At 34.0% G+C, this 13318-nt stretch overlaps 1 protein-coding gene across 13 annotated transcripts in view; it reads right to left on the minus strand.

The window, feature by feature from the left end:
- The window catches only part of LOC123523940 (uncharacterized), a 91786-nt gene that overhangs the window by 16985 nt on the left and 61483 nt on the right, over positions 1-13318 (minus strand). For 12 of the 13 annotated variants that reach the window (XM_053539381.1, XM_053539387.1, XM_053539386.1 and 9 more), the window contains 14 exons: positions 12653-12904; positions 12114-12321; positions 10097-10263; positions 9189-9350; positions 8762-8887; positions 8415-8540; positions 7840-7974; positions 6997-7110; positions 4514-4771; positions 4092-4214; positions 3254-3379; positions 2125-2250; positions 1464-1595; positions 238-315 (listed from right to left, as the gene is read on the minus strand). In XM_053539381.1, the coding sequence (XP_053395356.1) occupies positions 238-315; positions 1464-1595; positions 2125-2250; positions 3254-3379; positions 4092-4214; positions 4514-4771; positions 6997-7110; positions 7840-7974; positions 8415-8540; positions 8762-8887; positions 9189-9350; positions 10097-10263; positions 12114-12321; positions 12653-12904 (2133 nt within the window). The remainder of the gene's footprint in view (positions 1-237; positions 316-1463; positions 1596-2124; positions 2251-3253; positions 3380-4091; positions 4215-4513; positions 4772-6996; positions 7111-7839; positions 7975-8414; positions 8541-8761; positions 8888-9188; positions 9351-10096; positions 10264-12113; positions 12322-12652; positions 12905-13318) is intronic. The other variant, XM_053539383.1, reaches the window with a different exon arrangement.

Below are 13318 nucleotides of genomic sequence, written 5' to 3' on the forward strand. Positions count from 1 at the left end.
TTTATACAAGACAAATTGTAAAATTATGTTATATGCACGAATGCATCATAATTAATTTTCAGGAATATCTTAAAATACATAATTGTTTGTATTCGTTTTCAACTGTTGAATTTAGTTAGGTTTTGTTTTCTTTCAAGCAATCCTAAATATGTCATATTTCAGCAACCGATCTGTGAAATGATACAGGAGTGAAAAAATTATTCGAAGAGGTTGGCAGATTTCAAATATAAATCTCACCTGATTTACTATCACAGTAGCCATTGATGCAGAGACAGCTTTGTGAACAGTCTTCACCAAAGTGATACTCGTCACATTCTAATAATTAACAAAACACTTGAACAGACTGGCATGTATCGCAATGAATTTTTACAATTACCGTGAAATAAAATGTATTTACAGACGGATATATTTCACACAAATTATAACATATCTATAATATGATCTCTCTTGAAATGTTTCTTCAAAAAGAATAAAACTGAAATTCTTCGATCAAAAAGTCCACAATGTTGCAAAAAGACATTCTCATTAATTTTCCACACAGAAATAAAACAGAACAAGCTAAAAATTAAAAAAAAAATAAAGAAAATCAATTATCCTTAAGGTATTAGGCCCATAACAGAGTACCTCCTTTTTGAAGAGTATTCAATTCCTACCATAAACCTACTTTGACTGCAATTTTCGGGGGGTGGGGCATAGGTTCAAGCCCCACTGGGACCAAATTATGTTCCTTACTTTCCTTTTTTTCTAGTAACGTTTTACTTCTTCCAAGACTTATTATTGATTTATTGTACAAAAGCGGAAAAATCATTTGATAAGCGATTTCTTGCTGTTCAAAGTGAATTTAGCTCTGAAACAGAAGGGGTAGAGTTAGACATCTTTAAAAATACTTAGTTACATTCGGTAAAAGTTCTCTATTTAGCCTTCATTCTTTAGATTACATATTGTCGAAGAAATGTAGGTAGGTTTTACTTCTGTCCCAAGGTTATTTTTGAATGAAGTGAGCAAAATTCAAAACAGACCCGCAGGATTCGACCTTAATTTTTCAATGTTGGAGTTAGAATTCTGTCTCATTAAATCGGTTTACTTGAGACAGCCTAGATATTGACATTTTCATTTTAAGTTTTATAATGTTCACCAATAGTTTGATGTTTCTTTTATAAAAAAAATAATTGTATAATGAATTCTCTGCAAACGTTTTGGATAAAGGTCATCACTTTGAAATTTGTCTCTACTGGAGCTTAAGGAAATACCATAAATTACACAAAATTTATAAAAAACGGCATGGTAAAAGTTTTTAAGAATTTGCAACACAGTGCGAAGCACAGTCAACTGTACAAATATACCAAGCAAATGCCATTTTTTAAACATTTCTATTAGGGGTCTAATACCTGAAAATCTAGCTATGTACAGTGTTTCAATAAGGGATGCACGAAAAAGTTCAAGTTGTGTAATTATTCACTTACCAGAGCATGTTCTCCCGTCATTTTCCAGTTTAGATCCTCTAGGACATTTACACTGGTATGTACCAGCCGTGTTTATACATTCAGCACCTCCACTACAGCTGTGGGATTGTTCAGTAGAACATTCGTCGATATCTTTGAAAAAAGTTAATGTAACATATAGTTCGTTAGACGTATTATATATATAAGTTTTGATTTTCTATATTCCATTACAATACTCAGTTTTGTTTGTGCCTTGTTATTTGTGTTGTCGGTTTGTTGGCATGCGCTGGGAATGTCGAATTCGTTATATGTGGCGTTTCTTGGAAATTCGGTGCTTTTATTTACCAGTCAACAACCTAAGAAATCTATTCTGTAAGCGGTTTTAAGGATTATCGACTAAACCATCAAAGCTGTAGTTTAAAATATATATTGATACAGTGTTGACTTGACAATGACTATAAAACCTTCAAGGTATGTTTACGCGATTTCAAATTGAAATTATCACGCCTATTCCCGGTAATCATTTACATTTAGGCCTGTTTAACATGTTTAAACATTTGTACAAACAAATATGTTTGACAGTCGCAGTAAAGCGTTCAAAATAGGCTTATAACTGTCCGTTCCTTGTTGTCGGATGGCCAAGTAACGGAATAATATTGCATAATGACTGAATATCGCTTACCAAGACAAGTTTCATTGTCAGTTCCAATTTTATAACCTTTCCGACATTCACAGTGAGCGGAATTTTCGGATTTAACACAAAAGTGCAAACAAGTCAGATTTAATTCCTCTTTGCATGGGTTTTCAACTGTAAATTGTTATAAAAAAAATAATTCATTATATATACATAGACGATTATCGGCAACTTATTGTATACAAATATGCAAAGTGGACTCCCACTGCACTTGCAAAATATGATTATATACTCTGACAATTCAATTGTGGTCAAACTGTTGTTCAATGTAATAAATTTTAAGATAATTGGAGACAATTACGCAAAATCCATACAATAAAGATATAGTTACACTTAACTTTACATGATAATGATTAAAGCAGCATGCCTCCAGATTTGGCTAAAAATAATCTTTCTTTCAAATTGAAGTTTGGTCATATTATGAACATTAGAATATGATATTTTGTTTCTACAATATTTTAAAAGTTCCAAATCAAGAAAAAAAGATGACCGCGTCGGGAATCGAACCCCGCACCGCCGCGGCTATAAAGACATTTTCCCGTCGTCATAACCAATAGCGCTATAGCTGAAGTAGTGAATAATGGCTTCAAAATATAGATATTTATAATCGGGACAGTTTGCATGGAGTGAAAGCGTGACAAACGCTTTTCGATTCGATTTTCATCGTAAAAAGTAGTAAAAACAGCAAATTCTCATGTGTTTCCGTAACATAAAGTTTGTCAGTAATTAAGTTTTAAAGCCTTCTTAAGAAATATAGCATTTATTTCAAGATATCTAAAAAAAATAATTTTTTTTTGTTGTCGAATGATCTGGAGGCATGCTGCTTTAAGGTCTTTTAAAGTTGGTCATATGCGCCGATTCATGTATAAAAAAGAAATATGTCAGGTGAAGATTAAGTCGAGATGTATTTATTTCAATATCAAACTTAATTAGGAAGAAAGCTGAAAGCGTATTAAATCGTAATGAGTCAACTTCCTGAAATGAAACGTACTGAGGTCATGTAAAATGTAGATGATCAAGCTTAAGTCCGCAGTGTCCTTACCACTACTCCCATATAACTTTGAAATGCAAATGTTAGTATTGTTATAATTACATGGTGAAAAGCAAATTTCTCTACCTTCTGTGCAGGTTTTCCTGTCATCATTTAGATGATAACCAAAATGACAGAAACAGTTATACAGTTTAGGATAATTAACACATCTTTGTTCACAATCGTCCAAGTCCAGTTCGCACTCATTTATATCTGCAACATAAGTTATGAAATGAGACATACTAGTTAAGCTGGGAGTTTAGTGATGATATGTTTCGATAAGTTAAAACAAAATGAATTTTATTGCACTTTTACTTTACACTATTTTGCCATGTGAAAGATATATCATTTGTTTTTGACAAGAATAAAAATACAATGTAAGGTAAAGTCAAACAATGGATCATCATAAATGATTTAACGTTAATTACCAACATGTTAACATGTTAATATAACCTGTTTCCATTTATTTTTGTCTCTGGCCGTGATGCATTTTTATAATCGGATTTTATTTCAACAGTCTTGATAGTGGGATAAATTACTTTAACTTGCGTATGAACTTGCAGATAGTATATGTAAATTCTGTAGACTGCTATCCAAGACATTCTCTGCCAAGTTCCATCAACAACGTTTCAGAGAAGACGTTGTTTTAAGAAATTTTAATAAACGTTTATATCTAAAATGGGTGCGAGTAGTGAAAACAGCTCACCCCGAGCATACTGCGCTGAAGTGAACTAACAAAACTTTAAACGAGCAAAAAGTCTAAACTACTGATGATTATTTGATAAAAGTTATAAAAGTATTAAGCAACACACCTATCAAACATATGTAAACATGAGGTTTACTGTATGTGTATATTAACATTACATTTCAAACGGAATTCTTGTCTTCGTTCATTCCAAACTCCAATATTTAAAACGTAACTTGCCTTCACAACTAGTCTTGTTGTATACGGTTAACCCTTCGGAACAGCCACACGTATAGCCTCCGATTGTATTAGAACATGTTTCTTCACAGTCATTCCAAAGTAGATTGGAACATTCATCAATATCTGAAAATGCAATACGTACTTGTTATATATGACTAATGCCTTTATTTGATAAATATACTGAAAAAGGGCCGAATTTTGTACTTAATATAGCTACTATAATTGCTTTAAAAGTTCCGTCCTAAATTTCTATGTGACTGAGATTTATTTTTAATCATTTTCCTTTATAATCACAGTTTCTTATTAGTAGGCTTGTCTTAAATAATATAATCGTTTCTGCAATGTATTGCTTATTTCTGTATACACACACAGTAAAGTTTCACGTACAATAAAGTAACTGTGAACATATTTTTGAAAATTACCTTCACATTGGCCTTGATTCTCGTAAAATCCGTCTTTACATCTGCAAACGTAAGAACCAGGAACATTCACACAATCCTTTCTTACGTCAGAACAAGGATAAGTGAGGATATCACATTCATCTATGTCGTCATCACACGTGTCACCTTGCCAACCACCTTCACAGATACAGCCGCGAACTGGGTTACAGTCCAGATTTCCCCGTCCTGTGCATTTGCACTCATTTTCACAATTATTTCCCCAGAATGGAAAGTCACATTCTATAAAAGGTTTAATGCACAAGTTATCATATTAAACAAAGAGAGGATCTTGAGTATGAATATCTAAATCCAACACATTCCTATTACAGAAACCTTTGCGGTTTTCCACTATTACTTACCTGAGCCATTTCACTTTAAACACGGCTTGCATTTTGTGTTGTAACTGTCTGCCGGCGTTTATAGCATGTTTAGTGAGTTAATCATTGCGAAAGCAATGTAGAATGAAAGTGTTAAATATATATAGTGTACAAACGCCCTTGTTTATATACCTAGACACAAAAACTGTTTAGAACCAAAAAACATAATCTCATCTATAGTTGCAAGACACATTTGATATTATATTTTAAAATATCTAAAGCTTATAAATAAACTTACTAGTAAAACCTTAATTAAAATATCGTTGGTATCAGAAGAGGGGTGTGAGCGGTGTGTGTGTGTAGCGGGGGGGGGAGGGGGGGTGGGGGTGGAGGGGGGAGGGGGGATATTGAGACAAATTTAAGAGTTTAAAGAACTTAAAATAGTTCTCACTGGTAAATGTGCAAAATGTAATAAAATGAAGCTGCACATCGATATTTTAACCAGTGAAACCCGGTTTTGTTAAAAAATTAATTTCAATTGATAAATTCATTGCCCTATAATCCGCTACATTAGTTTGCGCTTACTGTGGTAAAAATAGGACAGTTTACTCTATTTTATGTGATATTATTTAGGCTTGCCGATCTCACAAACAATCAGCTAATGAATAAATGTCGATATTATCAGTAGCCAAAGGTGAACAATTTAGGTAAAATCTGTAAAAGATCCTATGGAAGCATGGACATTATAGAAAACTCTCTTTGTGAGAGGTTATGAAAATTGAACATCATGATCCCGAAGGACCAGAAAATATAACAACACTAAGTGTAGTCTAAATATAACATCGTTTAGGCATACGAATTTTAGATATTTAAAAATATATATGTTTTTTCTATATTCTAGAATACTGATATATTATTATCAATATTATGATATTAAATTCATATCTAAATGTACTAATCCCCAATGATAACGTGAATCCCGCCGAAACGCGAGGACGAGTCTAATTCATGATAACTGATGAAATAACCTTTCATAATGCTTGCACATTACTTGACAAGCAAATATTAGTATTTCTTTCATTTCAAATATCCATTAGGCATATGGCAACATAGCTCAGTTGGGTAAGATGCAGATAATAATTGGGTGTAAGCAGATCGTTTTGTGGGTTCGAATCCTCACGAGGTTTTTTTTTTCAGATTTTTGTTTTGTTTTTCCTATTCGTTTTCATTTTTGCTTCCGTATTTTTGTTTCTTTCTTTGATGGTTTGTTGTCGAGCACGCTTGCGATGAGCTCGATATAGTCGCCACTTTCGGTGTATGTGCGTGCGTGCGTGCGTCCGTCCGATTTTGTCCGGACCATAACTTTGAACATGCATGGACCAATCTTAGTTATATTCGCATTAATGTTTAAACTCAATGAGAAGGCGTGCCATGCGCAAACCCATGTTCCTATCTCAAAGGTCAAATTGAAGTTTGTCCGGAGCATTTCTCCTTCATGCATGGTAAGGATTTTGATGTAACTTGGCATGAATGTTCACCATTAGAGACGGAGTGTCATGCGTAAGATGCAGGTCCCTAGGTCCAAGGTCAAGGTCACACTTAGAGGTCAAAGGTGCTGGTGGGCCCGACATTCTACCCGTGGGCATACTTGTATTTGTATATATGTCTTTATATAACACATTAGTATGTTCATTATTTGCATGGCTAAGTGCATGCATTTAATCAATATCATCTTTGTTATGTAATAAACTATTCTGATCTGCCATCTCACCTTTAGATACCTCTGTCGTGTTGTCACAGAGTTCATGAAGGAATCTTAACTTTTATGCAAAAGTGAAATAAAAATTTTAAAAAAATTAAATGTCCAGGCTGAGTTTCGAACTCACACGGCAAAAAATCTGTTGAGCATGGACTGTATGCTTTACCACTGAGCTAATTCGTAACTGGTACAAAACCTGGAAATATTTAGATTGTAACATGTTAGGAAAATGTTGACTTCCCTATGTTCCATTTCAATCTATTTATAGTCATGTTTGTAAATATCAAGTTATCGTTGGGGCATAGTAACTTGATTATATATAAACATCCTCTCAATGGAATGTTTGGTTACGTAGGAGAGAAGCCAACGTAACTATGACATTCTCTTACCTTTACAAGTCAAGTCGTCCTGCAGCTGATAGCCCGAATAACACGCGCATTTAAATCTCCCAACAGTATTTATACAAAGTTGAGGACACACATTTCTTTCGCATTCGTCAATATCTAAACAAGAAGTACAAGGAAATAGTCAGCATTTTAAGAATAAACTTTGTTTGTCTGTTAATCTAATATGATTTAATGACAATGAAATGAGTGCTCTAAAGTAAGTTAATTGTTAATTTGAAAATCTTTATTGGGAGCGTATGTTCTCCATAACAATTAATGAAAAACCTTTTGTCTCAAATCATTTGTCCTCCACTTCTGACTGATGTGGAAAAGTTGGCATAAACTTGTGGAGAACCGGCGAGTATTTGTTCAGAATCCAGGAAAACCGGTAAGGCTAACCGCCGTAATATAACAGAAATACTGTTGAAAACAGCGCTAAATCAAAGATTTCTAAACAAAAGAAAACGTAATTAAACAAAATAACAAAATTAATCGACATACATATTTTTTCACATTCATAAACTCAAAAGAAGTGCAACGAATGTTCAGCATTACACAACTGAAAAACTGCTGACTGTTAAGACAATGTATATACAGTGGGTACCCCTTTATGATAATGGGATTAATACAATCAAAACAATTCATTTGATAACCATGATAGGGACATTTCAATTTCCGATCCCATTATAAATGCATATATTGTGAAAAAAATCACAAAAGTCAAAATACCTCAAGTGTCACAGATGGGTTTTAGTAAGAAATGACAAAAGAAACTGATGTTAATCGCAACAATCAAAGAATCACTAACAATAGTAGAGATCATTCTAGATAACAGAGTACACTAACCAACACACGCAGTCCTGTTTGCTGAGAGTTCAAACCCATCTTCACAAAAACATGTGACTGTCGAATCTTTATCGAGTGTACACCCCGCCGTATTACTACACTCAATGTTTGCTTCATCGCAGATATACAAGTCGTCTGCAATCATAACCATTATTCTTGATTTGATATCAAGATTCAAAGTTTTGTCTACGAACATCGATTGACAGCAAAAAAAGGCTACTGTAACTGTAAAAAAAGCTATACAATAGTTTCGCACTTTGGAGACGAAACGATAGATATATCCTTTCTAACAAGCAAATGGCAACTTCACAACAAACGGAGATAAGAAGCGTAAACATGTATGCGTATTTGCGATCACCGAACGTGTTATTTTTTATTGGACTTTTGTCCTTTTTCAGCAAAATAACCCAGACGTGTTTGTCCTTTGAACTGTTAGTGTAAAGAAACCAAGATAAGGACACTCATTATTACAGCATAAGCTGTCAATTCTGAATGAAATACTCATTTAGTTCGTAATGATTAATTAGAAATAACGAAAATTATTTAAACAGACACTAAAAAATATAAAAATATACCCTGTTCACACTTCCATGTGGTCAAGTTAAAGCTATAGCCTTTGTAACATTCGCATTTAAAACCGCCGTCTTCATTTACACACACCTGACTACAGTTGTGGATCGCATCGTCACATTCATTGATATCTGTTCAAAGGATGATACTCTTAATGTGATTATTGCATGGAATTATTTCATTAAGTATACAAAAAGTACCCTAACAGAAATATAAAAAAACGATTCCGATTATTTCAAGGACTAAATTGAAAGTAATTACGTTCAAATCAATATGTAGCTATGTGAATTGAAGTTAACTTAATTTGCTAGCAGTCGTTTCTGTCCTCACAGAACATCCAAATTATACGTACCATTACAGAGACTACTGTTTCTAGAATTTATCCTGTATCCGTAGTTACATGTACATTCATATGACCCATCCGTATTCAGACATTCATGCTGGCAGAGATTTTGTTGATCATTGCATTCATTAATATCTTAAACAATAAAACATTATGTAAGGTTATGTTGACAACTTAACTTACAAGCAAGAGAAATGCACCCCAATTAATTTTGCTCTGCAAATAACGTATACTTTTAAATCTGTTATTTTTAGTTATGGTCAATATCAGTAAATATTTCAAAATACTACGTAGATGTTGCGCTAATCGAAACTAATTGTAAAGTGTACAATCGAGTTTTGCTACAGAAGGTGAGGAACTCCCTTCTTTTGTAGGAGAGAAGGTATATGTTGACTTGACATTAAATTGTAGTGATTATTAAATGTATCAATTATACCTATACATTTATCTCCGTCTTCTTCGAAACCATCAGGACAATCGCTGCAGATATGAGTTTTACCACGTTCTTTTTGTTCCTCTGCGGTCAATGTGGTACAATTTCTGTTGGCAGAGCAAGGACTGGCCACACAGCCGTCAAACTCATTTTCACAATCGTCACCTAACAATTGATATATTTACTCGCTAAAATACTTTCATTTCAAACTTTTAATACTTCTCAAATTCAAAGAGAAATAGCATAACTCTGATATTGAACCGCCTTTCTTGAAAAATGATTTTTACGTGTGTTAGGAATTCATTGCTTGCAGAGATATCTTTTATTTACAGTCAGTTGACATGGTAAGGGTTAAAAGTGAGGGTTTGTGTATAATTATCTGGTTTCAAAGGTACTGCAATGGTTTTGCAATTCACCATTTTTTCGTTACGTCCTCAACTATTTTACTTTGTCTACATTTTTGTATGTAAAATTTCAGTATGTACACATTCGCATATACACACTTCAAATAATTACGTTACTTTGTCTACATTATTGCGTGTATATATTCATCCGATACAAACTATACCGGTACACAGTGCAAAGAAAAACTTCGGTCTTAAGAGTTTCATTGAACATGTCTGTTCCTATTAGATCTTTGTCACTGAGTTCTTTTCGCTGACAAATTCATTCTAAGAAAATATCTAATATTTTGGGAGTTCTTACTTTCCTAGCTAAGGCATTTCATGAAATATAATGCCAATGAACAAACAAAACTGGAAGTTTTTGTATTTCTAAAATTTGAAATCCAGGAAGTCATATTTCCACAATATAACCGTTACTGCCAAATCCAAGAAATTTATTCTCAGGAAATTAAAAAATTTCACAGTACCTATTTAGAACTTTAAAGCAAAGAATCAAGTAGTGTATACCTTCGTACTGAGGTTCACATTCACATTCTAAATATTTGAAAGACTCCGTCTCTCGATGATCACTTCTGGTCTTATTTGTACAATTTCCTCTCCCGTTACATCCCGTACAGAGCCTCACATTGACTGTAAACGGTATAGCTTTTTTGCCGTCCTTTACAGCTGTAATGCTGTGACAAACAATACAACAGTAATGAAAATACATGATACTGTTTAATGTTTTTGCCCAATTCTTGACTTTTCATACATTTTTGAAGTAGAAATATGTTCATAGGACACGAATGCCCCAACTCAAGTCATGGATTTGAAAAGAAATATGACTGTACATATCTGTTTCATCATTCAATAATTAAATACTACATGTTGAAAGAATATCCATCTATGTATACAAAAATAGAGTGAACAAGAATAAGTATAAACTATGATTTAAACCAAACTACTCATCTACTGACGGTTAATATGTGTGCCATATATATGATGACAAATCCATTCATACAAAAGTTATATACAGGACTTGTTTGTTTTTTAGGTGTGACCATGACATTTAAGATAGGAGCATTTCTCTTCGAAGTGACATTTTATCTGGTTATGATGAATGCTTGTATCCTGACATTTGAATAGTGTGCATGAAAAAGGTTATATAACAGCCATGACAAATGACCTTAAATCTTGACATCTAAATATGACCTTGACCTTTACGCTAGGGGACCGGACTTAAATGCGACATGTCGTCTTCTTTTGGTGGATATCAATTATTTCCAATAATTCACAACTGTTAGCTCACAAACGAACGCCCTGACGTACACACAGAGACAAGAATAGCATGTTATAATCCTCCTCCCCAAATTACAATGCTGTAAGTAAGATAAGACAAGTCAAATGGTTTATCGCGGCCAGAAATTTGTACAAACCGGACAGAAGTTGCAAAATTGTCATTTGTGCAGGAAAGAAGCGTTTACCGTAATGTCCAGTACTGGACAGGTATAGTGACCATGCACGGACACAGCCAATTTTCCCAGAGGGGGGCCGATCCCCTGCCCCCCCATCACACCCCACCCACCCTGGACATTTTGAAATTTAGCACTTCATTCTTTGCATTCTGGGACAGTTTTATGGACTAACTTGTTAAATCTGGGAAAATGATAAAATCAAGCTTTCTTGAAGGTAAAATGCTTAGTTTCTTTTAGATAGATAATATGAATTATGTCGGGGTCGTATGTAGCAGCAGCCGCATATACTTTACATGCAGTCCTAATGTTGCCTTTTTCGAAAAACATTTTCTTTCCTTCTTGTCTTCTTTCCTTTTTTAAAGAAGATTTTCCAGCGGGGGTCCGGACCCCCGGTATCCCCCCGCCACCCCTCTCTTGATCCGCGCATGGCGACATATCATGCTTTCTGTTTATGCAGGTAAACTTGTGTTTGGTTAAATTTCAACAGAGCACAGTTGTCTGAACAGTGTACAAACTCATTACTGTTTTTTCGGGCAAGGGTGGAAAAAAAAGTGGTAAACAATGAAAGCAGTAACAGTTTTATTAAAAAGAATAAACAATGAGACAAACATTTCCAACATCTTTGGACGGCTCAAAAATCCCATGTTAAACATACGATAAAGCCCGAAACGCGTGAAAATGTTCCGAATGTAAATCGGGTGAAATAGACTCTCGTATAGTTAGATTATGCGTCTAGATTGATTAAACTGGGCGAGTCTACTTACTTATTACTTGAGGATGAAAAAAACGTGTTTTTTTAAATGTTGCTCTTAAACAAGGGTGGCGGTTGAACTACTAAAAGTACAACAACAGTTAATTCACAACAAATCGTACGGTATGTTTTTATAATCAGTAGAAGCTAGTCGTATTTACGCTTATGAGACCTGTTTCACCCATAAGTAAAGATTTGACAGGTCCATCATGAAATATTTTCCCCAGCGTGCAAATACTTGTCCTATTCAATATGATCGCGGCCTCATCGGCCGCGATCAATTAATGTATAACATAAATACTATAATCTAGACAGTAACCTTATTTGCACAGGATCATCTGTTGACTGTATAAACACAAGTTCACTTGATGTTTTGTTGAACGTAGCATTTCCTATATTATTTATAAATTCAAATGTAATGTCATCTAAAGTATCACCATTTCCGACGCTAATAGGACAGACTACCTCCTCTGATGTATCTCGTACATAAAGTTCATCACAGCCTATAATCGAAGGTGTAGTCTTTTCTGAAAAGAAATCAAATAGCGTTCGTAAGTTGTGTTCACATCATTACATTCTTCTTTTTTAAAGATAATGTTTGTGATAAGTATTAAACAGCTAGCTTATCAAAAGTAGCAACTACACGTTGGCGTTAGTATCTTTCTGTACAATTTACCCTTTATACTCACTTAGTTAGAGTAACTGTAGCCTTCGGCGATTTTGATATTTACGCCTTTTCTTTCAAAAACGTCTCAACATGTTACAACGTACACCTATAAAGTCGATACTTATTGTTTAAATCATGGCATAGTGAAAAATATTCAGTACATAATTATAAATAATATAATATTGAGTTACGAATTTCTGTCGTTGTTTTGTCTGTGATTTCTTTTCTTTTCTTTGTGTCTTCTGCAACCTTCTCATCATCCGTAAAAACATAGTCGAAGATACACTGGTTATTCTGTTCTCCGCCACATATCCTTTTAGCCTCGTCTAACTTTGCTGGGTCCGCACTATCCAGAAACTTTGGGACGTAACTTGCATTGCGATAATAAACTGGAGTTGTTTCCTCAAAATATTTGAATACACTTGTTTTGTCATCGATAAGCCCTGTAAAAATTAAAAATGGGCGGACGTACTTTTTATACTTACGATACATATACATTGGTGCATAGCACTTCCGTTCCTAGCGTAATAGTTCTATACTCTCAATAAGTTCAATTTCCATCGACTTAAACATACATTTTCATTTGTTATACGAGTTACCAGACTGCATTCAGTGATAATAAATTACTTACGATTATACCTATTCGTCAACAAGGTATATACTATTACCTTAGTGGTTACATTCGGATCTTTTGCACCTTTTGTTTCAATATGAATGAATGACAAAAATAATATTAAGAAGACGCTATATTTAGAATTAAGAACATTTTGTAAACCACTTATGTCTTATACATTCACAAAAAGATAAAATTTTATCACTTATCTTTACTTTAAAACACTAACGGTGATAACCAAATG

The sequence above is a fragment of the Mercenaria mercenaria genome, chromosome 3 (genome assembly GCF_021730395.1).
Source record: "Mercenaria mercenaria strain notata chromosome 3, MADL_Memer_1, whole genome shotgun sequence".
Taxonomy (NCBI): domain Eukaryota; kingdom Metazoa; phylum Mollusca; class Bivalvia; order Venerida; family Veneridae; genus Mercenaria; species Mercenaria mercenaria.